Source organism: Balaenoptera musculus, chromosome 2 (genome assembly GCF_009873245.2).
Source record: "Balaenoptera musculus isolate JJ_BM4_2016_0621 chromosome 2, mBalMus1.pri.v3, whole genome shotgun sequence".
Taxonomy (NCBI): Eukaryota; Metazoa; Chordata; class Mammalia; order Artiodactyla; family Balaenopteridae; genus Balaenoptera; species Balaenoptera musculus.
In genome coordinates, this window is record NC_045786.1 from 114,631,779 (window position 1) to 114,654,744 (window position 22,966).

The 22,966-nt window shown below is 33.9% G+C and overlaps 1 protein-coding gene across 3 annotated transcripts in view; it reads left to right on the forward strand.

The window, feature by feature from the left end:
- MIPOL1 (mirror-image polydactyly 1) overlaps positions 1-22,966 on the forward strand; it is a 254,128-nt gene that overhangs the window by 134,362 nt on the left and 96,800 nt on the right. For 2 of the 3 annotated variants that reach the window (XM_036843183.1, XM_036843185.1), the window contains exon 10: positions 21,416-21,510. In XM_036843183.1, coding sequence (XP_036699078.1) covers positions 21,416-21,510 — 95 coding nt within the window. Of the gene's footprint in view, positions 1-9,185; positions 10,417-21,415; positions 21,511-22,966 lie in introns of those variants that run through there. The other variant, XM_036843186.1, reaches the window with a different exon arrangement.

Sequence of the window (22,966 nt, forward strand, 5' to 3'; positions counted from 1 at the left end):
CTGTCTTGATTTCTGTGGCTTTATAGGAGGTCTTAAAATTAAATAGTGTGATTACTCCAACTTTATTCTTCTTTTCAAAATTATTTTAGCTATTCTACTTTCCTTACCTTGTGTAAATTTTTAAATCAGCTTGTCTACATCTACAAGAAATCCTGCTGAGATTTTGCTAGGAATTGACCTATAGATTGATTCAAGTAGAATTGACATCTTTACTATTTTGAATCTTACAGTCCATGAACACGATATGTGTCTCCATTTATATCTTCTTTGATTTCTTTAATAGCAGTTGTCTTTTTGAGCATACAGACCTTGTACAAGCTTTGTTAGATTTACACTTAAGTATTTATTATCAATATTGTAAATAATATTGTTTTTAATTTTGTGTTTCCAGTTGTATATTGCCAGTATACAGAAATACAAATGATTTTCGTTTGTTTATCTTGTTTCCTGCAGCCTTGATGAACTCACTTATTAGTTCTAGGTTTTTTGGGTTTTGGGGTGTTTTTTAAGATTCCTTGGGATTTTCAACACTGGCCATCATTTGTCTATAAACAGGGACTTTTTAATTTCTTCCTTTCACATGTGTATGTCTCTTCTTTCCTCTTCTTTCCTTATTGCACTGACTGGAACTCCCAGCACTGTGTTGAATAAGAGTGGTTAGAGTGGACTTCATTGCCTTGTTCCCAATCTTGGGGAAAAGCATTCAGTCTTTCATCTTTAAGTGCGTTGTTAGCTATAATTTTTTGTAGATACTCTTTATCACAACAAAGACGTTCTATAGAGTTTTTATCATGAATGGATGTTGAATTTTCTCAAAGGCTTTCTCAGCATCAGTTGAACACAGAAGTAGTTTGAACTCATGAATTCAAAATTGGACTCCAAATAAGTTACAGTTTACTACAGAAATTGAGAAAGCCCTGTTTAACTTGTCTGCCTGTAGTGGGTAGAATTGTGTCCTCCTAAAAAATCCTTAAGTTCTAATCCCTGGTACCTATTAATGTGACCTTATTTGGAAATCAAATCTTTGCAAATGTAATCAAGTTAAAATGAGGTTATACTGCATGAAGGTGGACCCTAATCTAATGACTGATGTCCTTATAAGAGGAAAATTTGGACACAGACTCAGAAGACACTGGAAAGAAAACCATATGATGACAGAGGCAGAGATTGGAGTGATGTGTACACAAGCCAAGGGATGCTAAGGATTGCTGGCCACCACCAGAAGCCAGGAAAAAGGCAGAAAACAGATTCTCTCTCATAGTGTCTGGAAGAAAGCAATCCTACTGACACCTTGCTGGCCTCAGAACTGTGAGAGAATAATTCTTGTGGTTTTAACCCACCCAATCTTTGGTAATTTGTTCCAGTAGTCCTAGGAAACTAATATAATGCTGCTTCCTGGTGACTTTGAGTTCCAAAACGGTTTTATTCCAAAAACTGGTCTTCTTTGTTTGTTTTTTGGTCGTATAAGTATTTTTCACAACCTACACATAACATTAAACAACTCAGGTGGTCCACTCTTCCTTCTTTAGGCTCCTTATAGCTTTTTCAGTGATCACCAAACAGTTTTAGAGAAAAGCATATAAGTATCCTCATTGTGTTTCCAAATCATAGAAGGACATTCTTTTTGTCCTGTACTTTGAAAATATGATTTTATTACAGGCCAGCCTTTTAATATCTTTTCTATGGCCAGCAACAATGATAGCCATCACAGGCACATATCTAAGGAGGCTGTCTACCTCCATTTCTATAAAGTAAAGAATCTCATTAAATAATTTTGCATGTTTTGAGAGAATCAAAAGTGAACAAAAACTTTCGTTATAAAAGCCTCAGTATCACGGGTAAACATATCATACCCCTGTGTTAGAAGTATTGCATACAAGGTGTGAGGGACATTTGACAGGTAAGATCTTTTCATTTTATTTGGGAAGAAGTTTATAGACTGAAAAGAAACTGCCGAAATTTGCATTTACACTGTCTGCCTAATATCCAGATAAATGAGAAAAGTCTAGTTTATATTTGGACAAGATATCAACAATCTTTTGTTTTATGTTTTCTACGGTTTAAAACCCTCATAGAAATCAAGAAGACAATTTGAAACTCGATTTGTCAAATGAAAATACCTAATAAGTAGGGGGGATGATTTTTGTTGCTCTGACTTGGCACATCACTTGACATGGTATAGAAAGCGTGATTGCCATTAAGTGCTGGCAAAGTCAGCACTACACTGTAAGGGGCCGGCACAACTCTTATCAAAATCCCTTTTTGTTTATCCGTAGTTGCAGCCTCTGAGCCAAAATAGGTAATTTTACTCAGTTTCATAGAACAGTCAAGGAAACAAAACAATAATTTGTGTCTGTTTTGTGTAGTATGCCCAGGCTAATGCAGCCTGATGTAATTTATTATTATTGGTGTGATTTGGGGAGACAAAAAAAATGAAAAAAACCCTTTTGATTGATTTAGAAACACTTGCCTGTCTCACCCCAGACTTGGGAGATTGTTTCCATATGTTCTTTCACATCTTGCTCTCCAGCATGCCCAACCCCAAATTCTCTCTGCATATCTTACAGTATGTTCTGTTTTGATTGTTTATCTGCCTAATCTACGTGTGCATGTGTCCTCTCGTTTAGCCTTCATTTTTGGTGATGTCTCGGTCATGCTGGCATTGGGATTGTCATTCTCATTTTCATTATCTGAACTCTTAGAAAGCATGTTCATAATATTCACTGTGTTAAGCATTAAACTAGCACTATCTTGATACAAAGCACAACAATTACTGCACAGAGGAAGTCAGAGATGAACTGTTAACATTGACAGTGTACTTTTGTTGAACTTAAGTTGCATCACTGGGAGTGATGCAATGATGAATGATCCATGATTGTGAACCACAAATCATGGTTGCTAAATTAGTGGCCAGAGGAAAAAGCGGCAACTGCAGAGGAAAAGGCAGATAATTTTGCTGTGTCCGTCAGATACTAAAACCAGTATTGCTTTCAGCCCTATTTTTTGGACTACCATATGAGTTTGTACTCCCCGCTGCCAGACTTCTGCACCCATTGCCAAAGATCAGAACTTTTTACATCCCATGGAGGGGTTTCCCAAAATGGTTGATCAGCCTATGGACAACTCTGATGTCAGAGAGTGGACTCTTGAAAGTGAAGCAAAGGAGGTTGTACTTGGTATGATAGAAATAAGGCAGTTCTGATGATTTTTTTCCTGGAGGAATGATAAAATGTGTGACTTGATAATACCAGAGTTGGAGGAAAGTAATCTCACAGGTTTTAATAGAGTTAACTAGGGCAGGTGTAGGAAGGTAGGAAAGACTGGCTTGGAGGCTCTTGGAGTATTTAATGAATGAAGTGCATAAGTTCAAATTACTGGGACTGGAGGTCATTGATAAGGATAGGACAAAGTTCAATGAACCCTGCAGGATCAATACTAACTCCCTATGGAGTCAATATTATGACCCAAAAGGAGGACTATTTGCCATTTGTACAAAAGGAAAACAAATACAACTTTTAAAAGTTTGAATGAATGATAGGAAAAGAAGTGGTGGAATAAAAGTTGTTTTTGCCCTGAATACCAGAGCTCCAGTAGGCCCTCTTGTCTTGGAAAGAAGCTATCTCTGTCCAGTTAATGATCATGCCCTAAGAGAAACTTGCCAATCTGCCTAATGAAGAAACTACTTACTAAATCTTGCTCATCACCACTCTTCCAAATACACTGCTGTAGTTTTAAATGTGCTGAGGGAACCCATTTGGGCTGATGTGAATAGGCTTGAGAGTCCACATGTAGTTCAGAGAATTTGATTGCTGCATGGAGAAAGACCATATTCTACCACACAGTTGGCTCCAATTGAAGCCGTTTTAGTACAAGAAGAAAACTTAAAAATTAAAACAAGACTTCTTATGAAGGGTCAGATATTTTGAGGGAGTGATCAAAATAGACCAGCATTAAAAAAAAGATATCATAGGAGATTTGAACAACAGAATGATCAGGGACAAAAATCTAGTGATCTGGAAGAACAAAGGGAGAAAACAAAGAATTAGAGTGAAATGCTAGACAAAGAAAACCTAGTGTGTAGAAAACAGGAGTAACTCTAGAAGTGAAAGGAGTAGATGTAAGGGAAACCATATTCAAAGAGATAATAGATGAAAATTCACTTGAACCAAAGAAAAACTCAAGTTATCAAAATGAAAGTACATCGCAAGGACTGGGTAGAATAAATTTTTTACTCATATGTAAATTTATTTACATATGTTAAATGTATAGATATATCTGGCTAAAATATCTGTACTCTGTTGGTGAAGAGAAAATGTTTCCTTTCCAGCATAGGAATAATGGTTTGCAAAGGAAAGAGCATCATACTTGTATTAAATTTCTCACCTGCAAAACTGATAGTAGTACAGTGCAACTATATTAATAAATCTTACAGGGAAATACTGCAATCTAAGAATCCTATATCTATCCAAAATATCATTTATACAAGTGGGCAAAGCAAAGACTTTTGTTTTTTAACAAGTAAGTCTACGAAAGTTCCTATTTATCCTTACTTGAAGAAGTATTATAGCCTAAAGAAAAGTAAAACAGATCTCAAAAGAAGGAAAGATAATGTATAAGAACCAGTGGTAGCCAATATGCCTTAAAATTTATAGATAAATTTAAGCAGTGATAAGATGATTTTAATTGTGATATGCGTTGAGAAAGGATTCTCAAAATATGTTATATACAACAGGAAAAATCCAAAATATGGCATGGACTACAGTTTTAAACTATTTCAAGTAAACTGTAGGAGTGGTAAGTGAGGATAGAAGAGGTTTTAAAAAACCTTATTTTTACTTTTAAGGTTTTACCTTTATTTATGAGGTGTATCAATTATGAGGTGATGTAAAACTGGAATTAGTATGTGGAATATGAAATTCAGTAAAGCCAAATTGATTATTTCAGTTAAGAGAATAAAGTTTTCTATTCATGGGGATATACATGGTAGGTCAACCTAAATTAAATAAACCATATCTTTATATGATATGATTTACATTTATAAAAATTTACTTTTTGAACAATAAGTAGACAAGGATATCTTTGTTTTTTTTCAATATTTATATTCACTGAAAATATAATAAGATCTTATATACTACATGCTGGAAATGCTAAAAGGAAAAGAAATTTGCCATCTATTGGGTAGATAAATGTACAAAAAATGCAAATGTAATTAGATGAATGCTATAATAGATATATACACAAGGTGAAGTGAAGCATAGGACAAAGAACAGTTTTTGTGGGGAGATTTGAAAGAATGCAGAGCAAGTCAATGAGTGTGCCAGTGAGCAAGGTGGGAAAGGCATGCTGAACAGTGGAAATGTATGTTATGGATGAGAAAATGCAGATGTGTATCCCAGGTTATTAAATCATACAGTAAAATTCTTAAATTGAAATGCATTGAAATTGGTGTGAAAATAAGATATCTGAAGCACCCCCTGTTGAAATTAGCTGTGAATACTTGAGTACTGTTCTGAGTTATCCCTAGGTATTTTTAAATTTCAAAAAAAGCAGCATTTAGAGGAATTGTGTGCAGCAATCAGATATTCACTACATATTGCCATTCTTTTTTTTTGTGGAAGAGAGCGGATATATATTTCCTGGCTTATTTTTAAACAGCAGTGAGTTTAGGAGTAGGTTTCACTTCTGCCTTCCCTGTGTTTAGGTCACCTAGGATATAATGAGAGGACGGCCCTCTTGCTTCAGTAGTAGCTATGGCTGCCTTGGATGGTAACTACAACCTGTACCTTTCCACAGAGAAGAGAAAGCATGATCAGCTGCTGTGTCACGTGTGTACTTTTCCAGTATTCCTGCATAGTGCAGAGGGAAAGGAGGACTGCGCCAGTGTCAGGGTAGATGTTTGCTCTTAACAGTACTATGTGAGAAATTAGGTCTTGTATTAGAACTGAGAAATCACAGAATAAATTCTACAGCCTAATAAAGATGTCCAGACATTAAAACCAACAGTTTGCTCCTCTATTTGCACATTTTGCTAGCTTCTATATATCAGGAGCTTCCTTATGAATTATATAGTTTTAAATATTACAAATTTTCATGGGAAATTGGTTTCATAGAAATGGGCCATCTTTCTCTTTTTTTGTAATGTGCTTATCTCTCTTGTTTGTAATTATATAATTATATAAATATTGAAAGTCCTGTAATTACGTGGAATGTGGCAAGCTTCTGATTTTTCATATTGGAAAGCCAGAGTGCCCAAGTGGCAACCTAAATAATATTTCTATAGAAAGTTTGCCTTTGTTCATTATTTTTTTTTATTACAGCCTCTTTTGGTGAAATGATTTATTTACATGTTTTTTAAAGTTTCTGTCCCTATTAATTGTCCTGATGCCTAACTGAGGGCGTTCAGAACTGATAATCAGTAGCTTTTGTATTTAACTCTGGAAGAACAAGCTGCTTATGATGACCCAACAGAGACATGAGGAAGGTTTGTGAAAAGGGTGTATTCATCCAGCTCTAATCCTTGTTTTCAGAAAGACAGTGTCTTTAAGTGTTCTCTAATTAGTGAATAGATACGGTTGTAAATTCTTGTAGATACCTTTTTTGTAGGATAGAGATGGATGCCTGGCTTGTTTAAAATCTTTGTTTTACATTTCTGTTAAGTGAAATTTTAATATGAACATTTGACAATAGAAAATAGGAAAAGTAATTTTTATACATATAATTATTCCTATTTTATTAGTCTGCTCCATTGTGATGTTTCTTTTTTAACATCATCATAATTAGAAACTTGAATATTGTATAAGATGATGTCTACAAAATAAAAATAAGGTTTTATGTTTTGTTTTCCTGCTTGCTTGTTTGCTTTGCTGATCTCTTTGTGTACATAAAATAATGTTTACTTCTATGAAGTAAATTCTTTTTGGGTTTGGTAAAATTGCTTCTACCAGTCACTGAGGAAATGTAAACTAGGGAACAAGACACTGATATTTAGTCCTACCAAGAGGAAATATATTGCTTCAGTGAACTGAATATAAAACATGATCAGTGAAAACACCTGGAAATCAAAAAGAACAGATTTTAGTTATGCTTCTCTTTTTCAAAGAACTTAATGCTTAGCTATTATTGTTAGTACTAGAGAAGTAAGTTGGCAGTGACATTTGAAATATGATAAATAAAAGCCTACCGAATGTCTGCTTCTACTCTTAGCACTTGTCTGATTTCCTTCTCCAGAAATTGCATAATGGAAACTACCATAGGGTTAATGCGAGTCAAATACACAACCTTACTTGTTGTAATAAATGTATTCTCTATTACTGTGTAATGATAGAGCCATAGTTATTGAAACTACCAAAGTTATTGAAACAGTGGGATAGGAGCTTTTTGCCTTTATCACCTGTATTATTAATTGGAGATAATTACTGCAGAGCAGCTGGCTGTTGGTTTTAGGGAGCATCAATTGTTCTTCCCACCCAACTGTTGGCTAATAAGGATAGTCAACACATCTGTTTCAACAGCTGGTAATTAACAAAAGCCTAATTGCTGCAACTCTTTTAACATCCAATCTGTGAAAAAGAAGGGATGTAGAAGAATATTATTTACTTTGTGCTTTGCGCTCTCTGAAACCAGTTTCTCTTTTTTCCTCTCTCCCTCCACTTTTTTTCCCTTACTTTGAACACCACTGCCTTTGTATGAAGCATTGAATGGCAAGAGAACACAATATGGTAATCCAGAGCTTAACTTTTTCAGATCTTTGTTGGTGTTTCTTATTGCAACATTTCTTTGCTAACTTGCAAGATAAAATGGATCAAAAGCATTTTGAGTAGTTCCATACAACAGCTAAAATCCGCAGCAGTGTGCCCTAGGCTGTGTTGCTGTTGTCTGCAGCATCCAAAAGGAAACAGGGAATTCTCTTTTTTTATGCTTTTCACATGCTTAAACACAACTCCCAAATAATTCCACGTTCATATACAGAATTTTCGTTTAAATTAATGTTTATATTGATTAACACAAATGAAGTCAGGTTTAGCAGTTTCTCTTCCTTTGTTTTGTCATCTCTTAAAAACTTCAGTTGCTTTGTTTAATGCCTCTATGTCAACTTAAAGTATTCAAGAAAACTTTTAATTTGTATGTGAAATCTTGCTTCCTCTGTTTTTCTTTAAAATGTGTCTTGGTCTTTTTTAAAACTTCGTCTTTAATTCAGATAACTTCAGTTATTTCTTGTTGATTTTTAAGATGACTAGGAAATTTACTGGCTTAGTGTTAGAAACCAGAGTAAAATGGTTTCACAAATGAGAGACTTATAAATTAACATTTCTTTTCTTTGAAATTTCTTAGTACTCTTATTTAATTATGAACTATTTCAGTAAAAATATCTTTCATATAACCTTGGTTATAAAGCTTTATATTTATGTTTTATATAATTGTAATTTTTGCTAGTTACATATTAATGTTTACCTATTTAAAAATTTCCATGTAGAATGTAACTTATTAAGATGTTGTTTTCCTTGTATAAGAATATGTTTTTCCAGTTATCATGGCTGATTTTTCAGTAGCCTTTTCCATAGTCTTACATTTTCTTTATAGCCTATATATATAAAAACTTTACAATGAATGATATTTTTATTAATTAGAGATTACATGATCATACTGATTTTCCTTTTAATACATTCATAAAATTTTAGATTAATGTTAAGGTTAATCTGATAGACAGTGATTACGGTACTCATTTAATATGAGTATTAGAAAATTCCTTAGCAAAAATGTTACTCAAGTTCACTTGATTAAACTCACTTCACTAACTTTTCAGTTGGCAATATTTCTACGCAGGCAGTTCTTTAATTGTTGTTAGGTATGTTGAAAGGTATAGAAGAAATTCTACCCAAGTGCTTGCCATGGACTGAATTGCAGATTGCATAATTTCAAAATTTCTTGCTGGCAGGACAAGTTTAAGTTTAGTTCAGCAGGTGTTCAGGTGGTGAAGTGTATTATAGATGTAGTGAAAAACATACACGATCCTGAACAAATAAACAAAATACTGCTGACTAAAATTCTAACTAAATAGAAGAGCACCGGCCTATAGAGAAATGTTTACAACTCCTGTAAAGGAGGGGAATATTGTCATTTTGGGAAATGTTTGCATCTTGAGTTTAAATAAGAATTTAATTTTCTCTGTGTGCTCATGTTCTTAGGTAGTACCAGAGAGAGCAAGCTTGGTGAAAGGAATGTATCATGCCATGAGAAAGGAGAATGGACTTTTGGGGGGAACTCACATTCCAGCTAATGCTTTAAGTGTTTTCTTGCATATGATTTTTTTTTCCAGAGGAAATAACCTCAAGAACAAGTGGTGTGATAGACAGAAAATCAATAATTTAATGGATATTCTCTGAAGACTATGAATACTGCATGATTAACTTGTTTTCTAGACATTAAAAGAAGCAAATCTCATTAAATGATGGATAGATTATTAGTGAAACCAGTGAGATGGTCAGTGGTTTTGTACATATCAGTATAAATGACTTTCAGAGGTATAGTCAAGAAGTCCTGGGAGCCAGACATCTAATGGGATCTAACTAGCAACAAATTTAAGATCAAGGTAGTATCTTCTGAGATAGAGTTCATTCAGTGGAAAAGATAGAGCCTCCACAGTCTCAATTAATGGACAAAGAAATGGTTCAAATTAAATATGTTAAATTACTTATGGCTTAAAAATTGAATGATATCATACACTAAAAATAAAAGCACAAAAATAAGACTTTAAAATAAATGACAGTGAACAGAAAAAGAGCTACAAATTGGAGTAAACTATGTTACCTTTAGAGTCATCACAATAGGATATAACAGCTTGTTAAAAGTTGGAGAAGAGGTCGGCAAAGTAGTTAATGCACAGACTCAGGATTGTTTATTTAATGGATAGTTAAGAGTTCTGTACTCAAATTCTGGTTCTGACACTAACTGTTATTTATAACCTTAAAACCTGAGAGGTTTAAGTAAATAATTTCCTAAGAAGTGGTTCTCCCACCACAAGGAATTTTTTTTCCTGAAGGATTCACGTTGTTAAAGGTAGTTAATGGGGAATGTTTCAATTTCTACTTTTCAACATTTTATCAATTAAATAATTACTTATATATACTTTTCCCCTTTAAAATAAGCAAGACTATGATAACTCCTAAGTATTTGTTAAATTAGAATATGTGGCAGTTATTGGAAATCAGACATCTAACAAGCTTATGATACAGTTTATCACTCAACTGAACCATGCTAGCTGCTGTAGTGATTCTGACCATTAAACTGTTTTAAATAGTTTTCATTCTTATATTATATTGTATTTATTGTAGAACAAAGAGGCTATTGTTTAAAGACAGGAAGTAAAAGAAATACTAATCATGTCACACTAGTTAATACAGAGCTTAAAAGTTATGATATTGAAAATATTGTTAGGGTGACTGTGTTCAAAATTTTACTTTACATTTCATATATTTGGATTTTAGACTGGATAGCCACACAGTGGGTTGTTCTCAGAGAAGGGCTTGCAAGTGGCAATCTGAAACCTTCTCTTGTATCTTTTCTATTGAAAAGCAATTCAGGAAAATTATTAAACTATTAAAATAATTAAATCCAGTTAATGTACCAAATGTGAGAATTCCAGACATTAAATTATAAAAACAGTTTGGTCTACTTTTGATTGCATAATATGTGTTAAATTTCAATATAGGCTTTTCCTTCCTGAAGTGTGGCAAAAACATACTGTGGCGACCGTTCTGCTGCTGACCTGCCAGGTCCTGGACAAAATCTAATTCATGCATTGCTAGACTCACAAAAACTAGACGAAAGCTTCCAAAGATTTTACTTCACAAAAAAATTGGGAGTTGAACCAGAAACATCCTCCTCTCCAATGGTAAGCAAACAAGTGTACCCCAGCTACACCAGGGGCAAACATCTATAGAAGTACTTTGATCTTCACTTGGGATCCCAATCTGAGCCAGAAACTGCAGCATTAATCCAGACTCCTTGAACTTTATCTAGGAATTGTCCCTACTGACTCCCTGATGAAACAGACACAAGTTCTCCTGAGAGAAAGGCATCGCCAATTTAGTCCAGCACAATTCCCATAAATTATTATCTGGAAAATGTGAATGCACAACAAAGGTCAATCAAGCACATGAGAAAGAAAACCATTATAAATGGTAGTCAACAGACACAACAAACCCAAAAAGAGAACACACTAACACAATAAAGTCATCTGTAGAATATAGAATAGCTATGTACGAAATGCTTCAATGAATATTTAAATAAATAGATTATGAATCACAACTATGTGAATAAGCCACAGTGTATTCTAGGAAACACCAGGCAAATCTGAAAAAGAATCACATACAATTTCCAAAAAAAGAAAAAAACATGAAAATAACACATTTTCAGACAACTAAAAATTGAGTTAGTCATTTTCAGCTTTGTATTAAAGAAACTTTCTTTAAATAGAAGGAGCATGATTCCATAAGGCAGGGGTCCCCAACCCCTGGGCCATGGACTGGTACCAGTCCACAGCCTGTTAGGAACCAGGCCTCACAGCAGGAGGTGAGCAGTGGGCGAGCAAGCAAAGCTTCATCTGCTGCTCCCCATCACTCGCATTACCGCTTGAACCATTCCCCCCACCCCCCAGTCCTTGGAAAAATTGTCTTCCACGAAACCAATCCCTGGTGCCAAAAAGGTTGAGAACGGCTGCCATAAGGAACCTTCCAACCAGGAAGGAATGAAACACAAAAAAAGTGACAAGTATAAATGCACATTGACTCAAGAAAATAATATTAATAATGTCCTTTGGGGTTCAAACCTAAATAAGATGAATTATAATACATTTAAAGAACAGTAACAAATAAATTGGGAGGAAAGTAAATAGAGTTAAAGAATTTTAGGTCCTCTCATTGTCCAGGAGTATTAATATTAGATTTATGATAAGTCAACTTGAGTCTTGTAATTTCTGGGATAACCGTTAAAAGAATGTGAAGGAAGTATTAGGTTCAAATAAAGAAGAGAAATGTGATAATAAAAGAACCCAAAATATAACAAGAAAAGGTAATTTTAAAACAAAAAAGTAACAGAACTGGCAGGGCAAATAGAAAGCACAAAATAAGAATGTATACTTAAGCCCAAATCTAGAGGTAATTACATTAAATGTAAAACGATCAAATGTCCCAGTTAAAAGACAAAGATTTTTAGACTGGAAAAAAATACAGGCAAACTTCATTTTATTGCACCTTGCTTTATTGCGCTTCACAGATACTGAGTTTTTTACAAATTGGAGGTTTGTGGCAACACTTTGTCAAGCAAGTCTGTCAGCGCCATTTTTCCAACAGCATTTGTTCACTGTGTGTCACATTTTAATAATTCTATTTCAGACTTTTTCATTATATTTGTTATGGTTATCTGTGATCAGGGATCTCTGATGTTACTATTGCAAAAGGATTACGACTCACTGAAGGCTCAGATGATGGTTAGCATTTTTTAGCAATAAAGTATTTTCTAATTAAGGTATGCACATTTTTTTAGACATAATGCTGTTGCATACTTAATGGACTACAGTATAGTATAAACATAACATTTATATGCACTGGGAAACCAGAAAATTAATGTCACTTTGTTTATTGCAATATTCACTTTATTGTGGTGGTCTGGAACCGAACTCGCAATATCTCTGAGGTCTGCCTTTATGCTGTTTACAGTAGTCATGTCTAAACCTAGGCATGTAAAGAAGATTGACGTTAACAGAATATAAAAAAGATATGCCATGCAAACACAAATAAAAAGAATGCTGTTGAAACTTTATTAGTATCAGGGAAAATAGAATTTAAAGCTGCAAGGTTTTTAAATTCATTTATTTTGCTTTATATACAATAGGTGAAATCATGGCTCACTGACAAGATGGTTTCCTGTCACAATGCAGTGTTACCATGCAAGCTCGTGGTTGCCATACAACCACTATTAACTCCTTTTTTTCCTTCCTATCATTATGTGCCCTGGCAAACCTGTTCTAGAACAGTGTGAATTACAGGTATTTTGTTTCATCGCCCCCAGAAACATGTTCACCTAGACAAATCAAACATTTCCTTTCTTCATTTCCCCATGTATCTGACATCATTAACCAAAAGCTTATAAAGACCAACAGATATTCAGCAGGCTCTGTGTAAACCTGTAGTCTCTGGTACTCTAGATACATAGTCGGCAGACTATGGCCTCTGGACCGGCTGCCTGTTTTTATAAATAAAGTTTTTTTGGAATACAGCCATGCTTGTTCATTTACATATTGTCTATGGCTGCTTTCACTTTACAACAATAATTGAGTAGTTATAACAGAATCTTTATGCCTCACAAGTCTAAAATATTTACTATCATCATAGTCCTTAACAACCATGCTTTAGACGACCACATGGCTTGAACTTACACTTTAAACCCAATTCCTTCTCACCTTATTGACCTGTTACTTGATACAATGCTCTTCCTTACTGACATAAGTTATTTCCACAATAATTTCACATCAAAGTTTCAATCGTGTCTATTGTACAGCTTATATATTTGTTCACTTTGATCTGGCTATATAGTATGGTAAGTTATCTCATTTTATCATTGTATAATCATCCTGAGACATGATGATTATCACCCCCATTTTATCAAAGAGAAAATTGAGGTTCAGTGGCCCTAACCTGTTCAGTTATTCATAGAATAATTCAAAGAATTAATTGCTGGAAGTCAAACCCAAGTTTGTTCTTAATCACTGTGCTGTGCTCTCTTTCTTGCATACTTCTCTCTACCCTCCTTTTCTCTTGTTTCATGGTTTCTGCTCACTGCTCATAGGCCAATGTCTGCCTATGAATGTTTTTATTTCTGTTTCCATTTCTTTCCTCTCTCATGTCAGATGATAGATCACTAGACAGTGCATATATGACTGCTTTTAAGTCTAGAACCTGATCATCCTTGGTCTGAGAGACATGACATGAGGACAAAACATAACAACCTCTGAGGAATAACCTTTGAAGAGCAATACACTGTAGTAATATACTGTGGTGGACAATCCCAGTCTTCCTATGAAGGGGAAATGTAATTGAAATCAGTAATTTGTATCTTTCTGATATAGTAGCTTCTAATTTTTTTAGATATCCTTTCGCAGTGTTTCTTTACTAGGTTCTTAACATGCTTCTGAGGTTCAAAAGTCAAATACTAGAATGGCTATAGTCATATTGTTTGAGCAATTGTGTAATTAGACATATTGTTTGAAAACATCTAATAAGGTATCTTACAGATGTGTTCAATAATGTAGCACAGTCTATATACTTGTGGTTACTCTGTAAAACACTTCTATTAAAACAATTAACACACATGTTAATTACATGTTAATAATAAGCAATATTTTCCAGATAGTTGTATTCTAGTTCCAACTTTCCTTCTAACCAGCTATGAAACCTTGAACAATTTCCAAATGGTTCCCTAAACGTGTTGTATTAGCAAAAGTTTCCTCACCTAAAAAAAGTAGGGGACTGTATTACCTCTGAGATCCTTTTCAGGTCTAACATTATTTGATTCCATGATTTAATTTGTGCTATATGTTTCTTTATTTAGCAGATATCACACATAAGATCAGATGCCTATGGACTTATATATACTACCAAATGTAAAATACATAGCTAGTGGGAAGCAGTTGCGTAGCACTGAGAGATCAGCTGGGTGCTTTGTGACCACCTAGAGGGGTGGGTTAGGGAGGGGTGGGAGGGAGACGCAAGAGGGATGGGATATGGGGATATATGTATATGTATAGCTGATTCACTTTGTTATAAAGCAGAAACTAACGCACCATTGTAAAGCAATTATACTCCAATAAAGATGTTAAAAAAAAAAAAAAAGATCAAATGCCTCTGTTCTCTGATAAAAACAGATTTCTGTTAATGGTCTTGCAGGTTCCAAAGGAAGGCTTAACTGTATCAGACTATTACTATTAAAAACACATTCAAAAACAAACATAACAAGATTTTAAAGTAAGATAAAAGTGGTTTCTCCACAATATCCATAACAAATAGTGTTCAGTGATGTGAATAGTGTAGTCTTTTCTTTGTCATTCCACATTACTAGGTAAAATTCTAAGGAAACGATGTAGTTCATTTCTAATCCAGTAGTAAACGATGTAGTTCATTTCTAATCCAGTAGTAGTACGAATGGTTGTCCTATTTAGATGGCATTGCTGAAGATAGATATAGTTTAGGAATAATGAGATACTTAATTAAAAGGTTAATCTAACATTAGTTAACCAACATTTTTTTTCAGTCATTTAAGGTAAATAAGTTCTGGAGAAGTGATAGTGTACAGCATAGTAACAATACTGAATCATATATTTGAAAGTTACTACGAGAGTAAATCATAAAACTTTTCATCACAAGAAAAAAAATTTGTAATCATGTGAGGTGACGGATGTTAACTAAACTTATTGTGGTATTTATTTTGCAATATGTATATACACCAAATCATTATGTTGTACACCTAAAATTAATACAATGTTATATGTCAATTATATCTTGATAAAACTGGGAAGAAAAAAAGAGGAAAGGTACAACACACACACATACACACACACATCCCAGAATGCTGTATATTGAAGTATAAGGGAGAAATATGTATTTTGGACCAAATAAGCTTGAATATGTATTTGAGTTCTGTCAGTCACTAGCTCTGTTATATTTACAAGTTGCTTAATGTTCATGAACCTCAGTTTTATCACCTGTAAAATAGGGATACTAGGAGCTATCTCATAGATTGATTGTGAGGATAGAGTATAGTAATGGATTTCAAGTACTTGGTACAATGTCCAACCCATAGAAGGCATTCAACAAATGGCATTGCTATTGTATTGATAGTTAACCACAAATGCTTTTTGTTTTGTTTTGTTTTTTATAAATTTATTTATTTATTTTTGGCTGTGTTGGGTCTTCGTTGCTGCACGCGGGCTTTCTCTAGTTGTGGCAAGCGGGGGCTTCTCTTATTGTGGAGCACAGGCTATAGGCACACGGGGTTCAGTAGTTGTGGCACGCGGCAGGCTCAGTAGTTGTGGCTCATGGGCTCTAGAGCGCAGGCTCAGTAGTTTTGGCGCACGGGCTTAGTTGCTCCACGGCATGTGGGATCTTCCCAGACCAGGGCTCAAACCCATGTTCCCTGCATTGGCAGGCAGATTCTTAACCACTGCACCACCACGGAAGCCCTTGTTTTGTTTTTTATTGAAGTATAGTTGATTTACAGTGTTGTGTTAATTTCTGCTGTACAGCAAAATGATTCAGTTATACATATGTATATATACATTCTTTTTTATATTCTTTTCCATTATGATTTATCACAGGACTTTGAAAATAGTTCCCTGTGCTATACAGTAAGACCTTGTTATTTATCTGTTGTATATATAATAGTTTGCATCTGCTCACCCCAAACTCCCACTCCATCCCTCCGCCACCCACCTCCCCCTTGGTAACCACAAGTCTGTTTTCTATGTCTATGAGTCTGTTTCTGTTTCACAGATAAGTTCATTTGTGGCATATTTTAGATTCCACATGTAAATGATATCATATGGTATTTGTCTTTCTCTTTCTGAGTTACTTCACTTAGTATGATAAGCTCTAGTTCCATCCATGATGCTAAAATGGCATTATTTCATTCTTTTTTATGACTGAGTAGTATTCCATTGCGTATATGTATCTTTACCCATTCATCTGTCAGTGGACATTTAGGTTGTTTCCATGTCTTGGCTATTGTGAATAGTGCTACTATGAACATAGGGGTGCATGTATCTTTTTGAATTATAGTTTTGTCTGGGTATATGCCCAGGAGTGTAATTACTGGATCGTATGGCAACTCTATTTTTAGTTTTTAGAGGAACCTCATATTATTGTCCATAGTGGCTGCACCAGCGTACATTCCCACCAACAGTCTAGGAGGATTCCCTTTTTTCCACACCCTCTCCAGCATTTGTTATTTGTAGACTTTTTAATGATGGACATTCTGACTGTTGTGAGGTGGTATCTCATTGTAGTTTTGATTTGCATTTCTCTAATAATTAGCGATGTTGAGCATCTTTTCATGTGCCTGTTGGCCATCTGTATGTCTTCTTTGGAGAAATGCATATTTAGTTTTTCTGCCCATTTTTCGACTGGATTGTTCTTTTTTGTTCCTGAGTTGTATGAACTGTTTGTATATTTTGGAAATTAATCCCTTGTCGGCTGCATCATTTGCAAATATTTTCTCCCATTCCGTAGGTTGTCTTTTCATTTTGTTTATGGTTTCCCTTGCTGAAGCACAGATGTTTTTAAGTTTTATCAATATAGGCAGCACATTTGGCAGTTTCTTTATAATGTATATAACTTAATAGAATACATAACTTTTAAAGTATATAAACACACACACTTATCATGGGACCCAGCAATTTCAGTCCTTGGTGTTTATGTAAGTAAGAGAAATGAAAGTGTATTTCCACAAAATGATCGATATGCAGATGTTTATTGCAGCTTTATTAAAACTGCCAAAAGGTGGAAACAATCCAAATATTCATCAACTGGTGAATGAATATGCACATTGTTGTACATCCATGCAATGGAATATTGCTCAGTGATATAAAGGAATGAACTACGGATACATGTAATAATATGAATGAATGTTAAAAGCGTTAAGTAAAAGAAGCCAAATTCAAAAGGCTGCCTACTATATGATATTTATATGGCGTTCTAGAAAACGGAAACCTATAGGGGTGAAAATCACATCAGTGGTTGCCAGGGGCTGCGTGTAAAGGAAGGACATTGACTGCAATGTTGCATGAAGGAACATTTTGGGGTAGTGAAAATATTCTGTACCTTGACTGTGATTGTTATTATATGACTCTATACATTTTTCAAAATTTACACAACTGTACATCAAAAATGGGTGAATTTTTACTTTGTCTAAATTATAACTCAATAAGCCTGCCTAAAAAATTCATCCATGTGTATACTTACATATGTGATGCATGTTTTGCTTCAATAAAATTTTTGCCTAAAAATTCAAGTTTAAAAAGTGCTATACTTGTGTAAAATGTTTAGCATACAGTTGTCCATACAGTCGTCCCTTGTTATCTGGAGGGCATTGGTTCTAGGACCCCCACAGATACCAAAATCTGTGGATGTTTAGGTCCCTTAGTCGGCCATCAACTGTGGATGTGGAACCCACAGATACTGAGGGCTAACGGTATATAGAAATTCTGACTCACTGTAGGCTTTGCTCAAAAATATATTTTTAAGTATGTTTATCCAAAATTTCAAGGTAGAATATAAATATAAAGATTCCAAATAGTAAGTAAAAAGGGGAATATAGATATTTTAATCCAGTATAAGTAGAGGAAAAAAGAAACAAAGGAAAAGGATGCCAAATATGAAAAACATGTAAAAATAAGTCCAAATATATCTATAATCCCAATGTACTGCACATGTTCACAATGTGTGATGGTACTATAATCAGAATAGATAAACGTATTAATACAAATAAGAGTCAAAAGCATAATACTGTCCAAAAAAGCAATTGTCTGCGAATGTGTAGAGTATCATTTATATAAAGTTTAGAAACGTGTAAACAATCAGATATATTTTCTGTAAGTACATAACTACATAGTAAACGTATAAAATATTCTTGAAAATGATGAACCCAAAATCATGGAAGTGTTTCACTTTGGGGGTTGGAGGGAAGGAAGGGAATGTAGCTAGCGAGTGCAACATATGGGTTGGGGTGGAGGATTTCTTTTTTAATAGGAAGCAAAATAACAAAAATTCTTTTAAATTTAAAACAAGGTTTTTAACAGTGTGTAAAGAGTGCCATCAATATTGTAAATAGATGTATTTAGTTGCAAATATACATATATGCTTGTATGTGTATAGGCTATTTCTGGAAGGATATACAACAAACAGGTAACTGGAAATCTCAGAAGGAGATTTGTAGTACTGAAGATTGGGGCTGGGAGATTTACAAGTAATTACCAGAAATATGGGAAATATGATGACAGAGAAACAGGAAAAGTATGTTGTTTGCTAATTTTTTGTTTTTGAGATGAAATATATTTTTGACTTGTAATGTGATGGAATTATATGATATTAGTAATGGAAGTAGGAAATGCAGTAGACGTAAGTGGCACATTTAAGTTAGTTAAATTTTCTTACATTGCATATACCATAAATCCAACTCAAACTAGCCTAAGCCAAAAAAAAAAAAAAAAAGATTTGTGTACCCAGGAAGTCCAAGAAATGGATCTAGATCTGTCTGGTGTACCAGGATCCAGGATACAAATGACCTCATCAAGATTCAGTTTTCTTCTGGGCCTAGTGGGATAGACTACTCTGTTTGAACGATCTAGATCAGATATACCTGAGGTAGTGGGGAAGGAAGTTCATCCTAGCCACCAAGACTGAACAGGATCACTGTGGCAAAGTTGACCAGGTAAGCGTATATCTGATAAAGTAGCGGAAGGAGCTTGTAACGCCAGAAAGTTTATAATAACTTTGAACATAGTCACCAGGGCCTAGATACAAGATTAGGCATTTGGAATTAATAAATTAAGTGGATTGCTATGAAGCAACACCAAATCTTCGTAGCCAACTAAATATAGGAAGAGAAGTGAAATATTCATTATTACCAAAGCACGGGAATTTAAGTACAGTTCTCACGATCTCATTTTCATTGCAGAAATTTCTTAGGCAGAATCTTTGTTATGACTTTTTCCTGCTAGAACACTGTTGGTTTTGTTTCTTGGTTTGGGTTTTTGGGGGGGTTTTGGTTTGCTTTTTGCAGAAGTACCAGGTACAAAATCTTCAAAATAATCATCTAAGGTATTTAACATTGTCACATATTTATTTAGCAAATTCTCAGTTACCTGTCAAATATTTGATATTTCTTAAGTTGCATGCAACAGGATGTCTGATGTTTTGTAAGTTGAATGTGATATATCCTTTTTTGGGCAATTCTTTTTGATTTGTTATTAGTCACATTGAGTATCTGGTCTTCCAAGTTACCATTTCAATCACATATTATAGTATACTCAAAACTGGCAAAGCTGTTAATTATTGGCGTCAAGAACCAGCTTTACATGCTTTTTTAATAATTTTTGAGATTGTTTCATCTATAATTCTAGAATGTGACATGTTGAAGCAAGCACTCAAACATCTTAAATTTAATTAAAAAGTAACTCTTTGTTAGAATTTGCTAGCCCAGATAGAGAACTAATTAATTAATTTAGTGCCTAATTTTATATACAAAGATCTAAACTGCTACATGCTTTTATAATTCTGCATTATTAAAATAGAAAAGTGGCATTGTCAAATGTTCATTTATATTACACTCATTAATTTTCCTATGATCAGATTTCACAATTTGTCTTGTGACTTCATTCTTATGCAAGAAAATAATTTCAGTGAAGTCATATGATTTCAGCAAAATTAGTGAATTTCTGCCTCCAGCTTTTGATTACTTTTTAATTATTACAATTAGTGTAGTTTGTGAGGTATGTGATACCAGTTTGCTTTGTGTTATCTATCAAACACCATTTAAAGTGAAAGATAGCCTTTTCATGGAAATTAAACTTTGAATAAACAAAACTGAAATCTGACTTACCAGTACCATACTTTAAAAGTTGGGTTGATAACTCTTTTTGACTATGCCTGAAATTCAGTGGGAATGATGGTTGGAAGGTAGCAATTCTTTTAAAATTACTAGTTTGAACCCTATTGAAAAACTGATTAAGACTCTAAAATTTGAGTATTATAGGCAGAGATGAACAATAACATCCCTTGAATAAAATATTTCTAACATTCAAGATTGCTGCCATTCTCCCTTTAGAGATTTTCTTTTTTTCTGCAGAAAAGGAATTGAAGAGGTTAAATCATATCTGTAAGAATCAGGTTGTAGTCTTGTGTATTTTTTTTCATGTTAAATATCAAAGATGGCTTAACATATTTAGAATTTTCTGAGTTTCTATTAATAAAGTTAAAAGAAAATCTAGCAATCAGGCAGTGGAGCCACATAAAATTTATATGTGAAACACCCACTGTGCTTATCTCTAGATAATGCTCTGAACCCACGTTCCACTTTCTGAATTCTGTGTATAAAGTTAAACATTGCAGAAAGGCATATATCTGATGATACAGATGAATAAGGTTGAAGTTTAGTAATGAGCAAAGTTGGTAAATTTAATATGTTCATGTCTTTAGTATTTCTGTTATTAATATAATTGGATTATTTTGTGGGAAATTATGAACCACTACTAAAAATATGATAGGTTTTAAACTCCCAGAAATTAAAGACTTCTATTCATACTATAGTACTGTATTTTAATGTACCAAACCAATATTAAATTTCTTAAAATATTAATTAATTGCAGGCAAAGTTGTTAGCTATGCAACAAGCCAGAGAAACTGCAGTTCAACAATACAAAAAACTGGAAGAAGAAATCCAGACACTTCGAGTTTACTACAGGTAAAATTCTTTTTATCCTAGGCATAAATAAATGTTAGTTTGGGAAATGTTTCTACCTAATTTTATAGTGGTGAATGAGGAAATACCTCAATGAAATTAAACATTATTCACTTAAGACATTTGTGTAGTTTCAAAATGATTCAGGCATAAAATATTAATTATTGTACCTTTTTTCCTTCCTGCATTTGGTAAAGTATAAGTTTAGACTCCCATTATAAAATGGGAATTATAAAATTTACATAACTCTTAACTAGTTGTCTAAATGGCACCTGCTTAGCTCTTGAACAATTTGCTCATCTAAATGACACCTCTAAAATGATGGCGTACATTTTTTAAATAGTACATGAAAAGCAGTAATAATAGCCTTTCACCTATCATAGTGTGAGAAGTTTCTAAAGGAAGGCCACTAAAGGATTTTTAAGACTTATTTAATTTATGCTCCAAGAGTAGTTGTGAAATTAATTCAGTAGGTCACACTGGCATTTTTTAATGAAAAGAAATAGAATAGAAAATGTCAGAGTGCAGAAAGCATGAATATTGTTTTGTGATATTTTTGTTTCAGTTTTGTGTTGTGTGAGAGAGAAATAAGATTGTGTCTTGGGCTATATTTAAAATATATATTCTCACAGTGGATCATAGTTTAAAAAAAAAAAAAAGGTTTGAAAAGTGAGGTACAATGCCCTGCATATTTTTTAATACTCACAGAGATTTTAAAAACCTCATCTGAAATATAAGAATTCACTAACTGGAGCTGTAGGTTATTGAAAGATTTTTTTAAAATTTGATCCCCCTCTTAAAATATAAGTGCATAAAATGTAATTAAATCAAAATCAGTTTTACTGAAATAAAATACATGTGCCATTATTATTACATTATTAATATATTAATAATTAAATAACTAGATCTAACAACAAGTCTATTAAAAACTGTAATTTCAAAGTAGTGATGACTGTAAATGGTATTTTGAGGATAACTGCAAACACTGAAATGGGACATGAAAACACCAGTGGTTTCTATGGCGCAAACTCTCAAGAGCCACTAATAATACTACTATAGTTTGTTGCCTGTGTTCATAATTGTAGGAAATACTGTATTTACATGAGAGTGAAAAATAAAGATGAAAATTTTTCCCCACCCTCATGTGAAGAACCCACGTTTTGGAGCAATGTTATTGACATATACAGTAATTGGTTATTGTCATGGGTTAAATTGGGTCCCTCAAAAAAATATATTGAAGTCTTAACCCCTAGTACCTCAGAATGTGATCTTATTTGGAAATAGGGTCTTTACAAAGCTAATCAAGTTAAAATGAGGTCATTAGCATGGGCTTTAACCCAGTATGACTGAAGTTTTTATAGAAAGTAGAAATTTGGACACAGAGCCACAAGCATGAGGGAAGACTATATGAAGACCCAGGGTAAAGACAGCCTTGTGCCTGGAGTGATGCATCTACAAG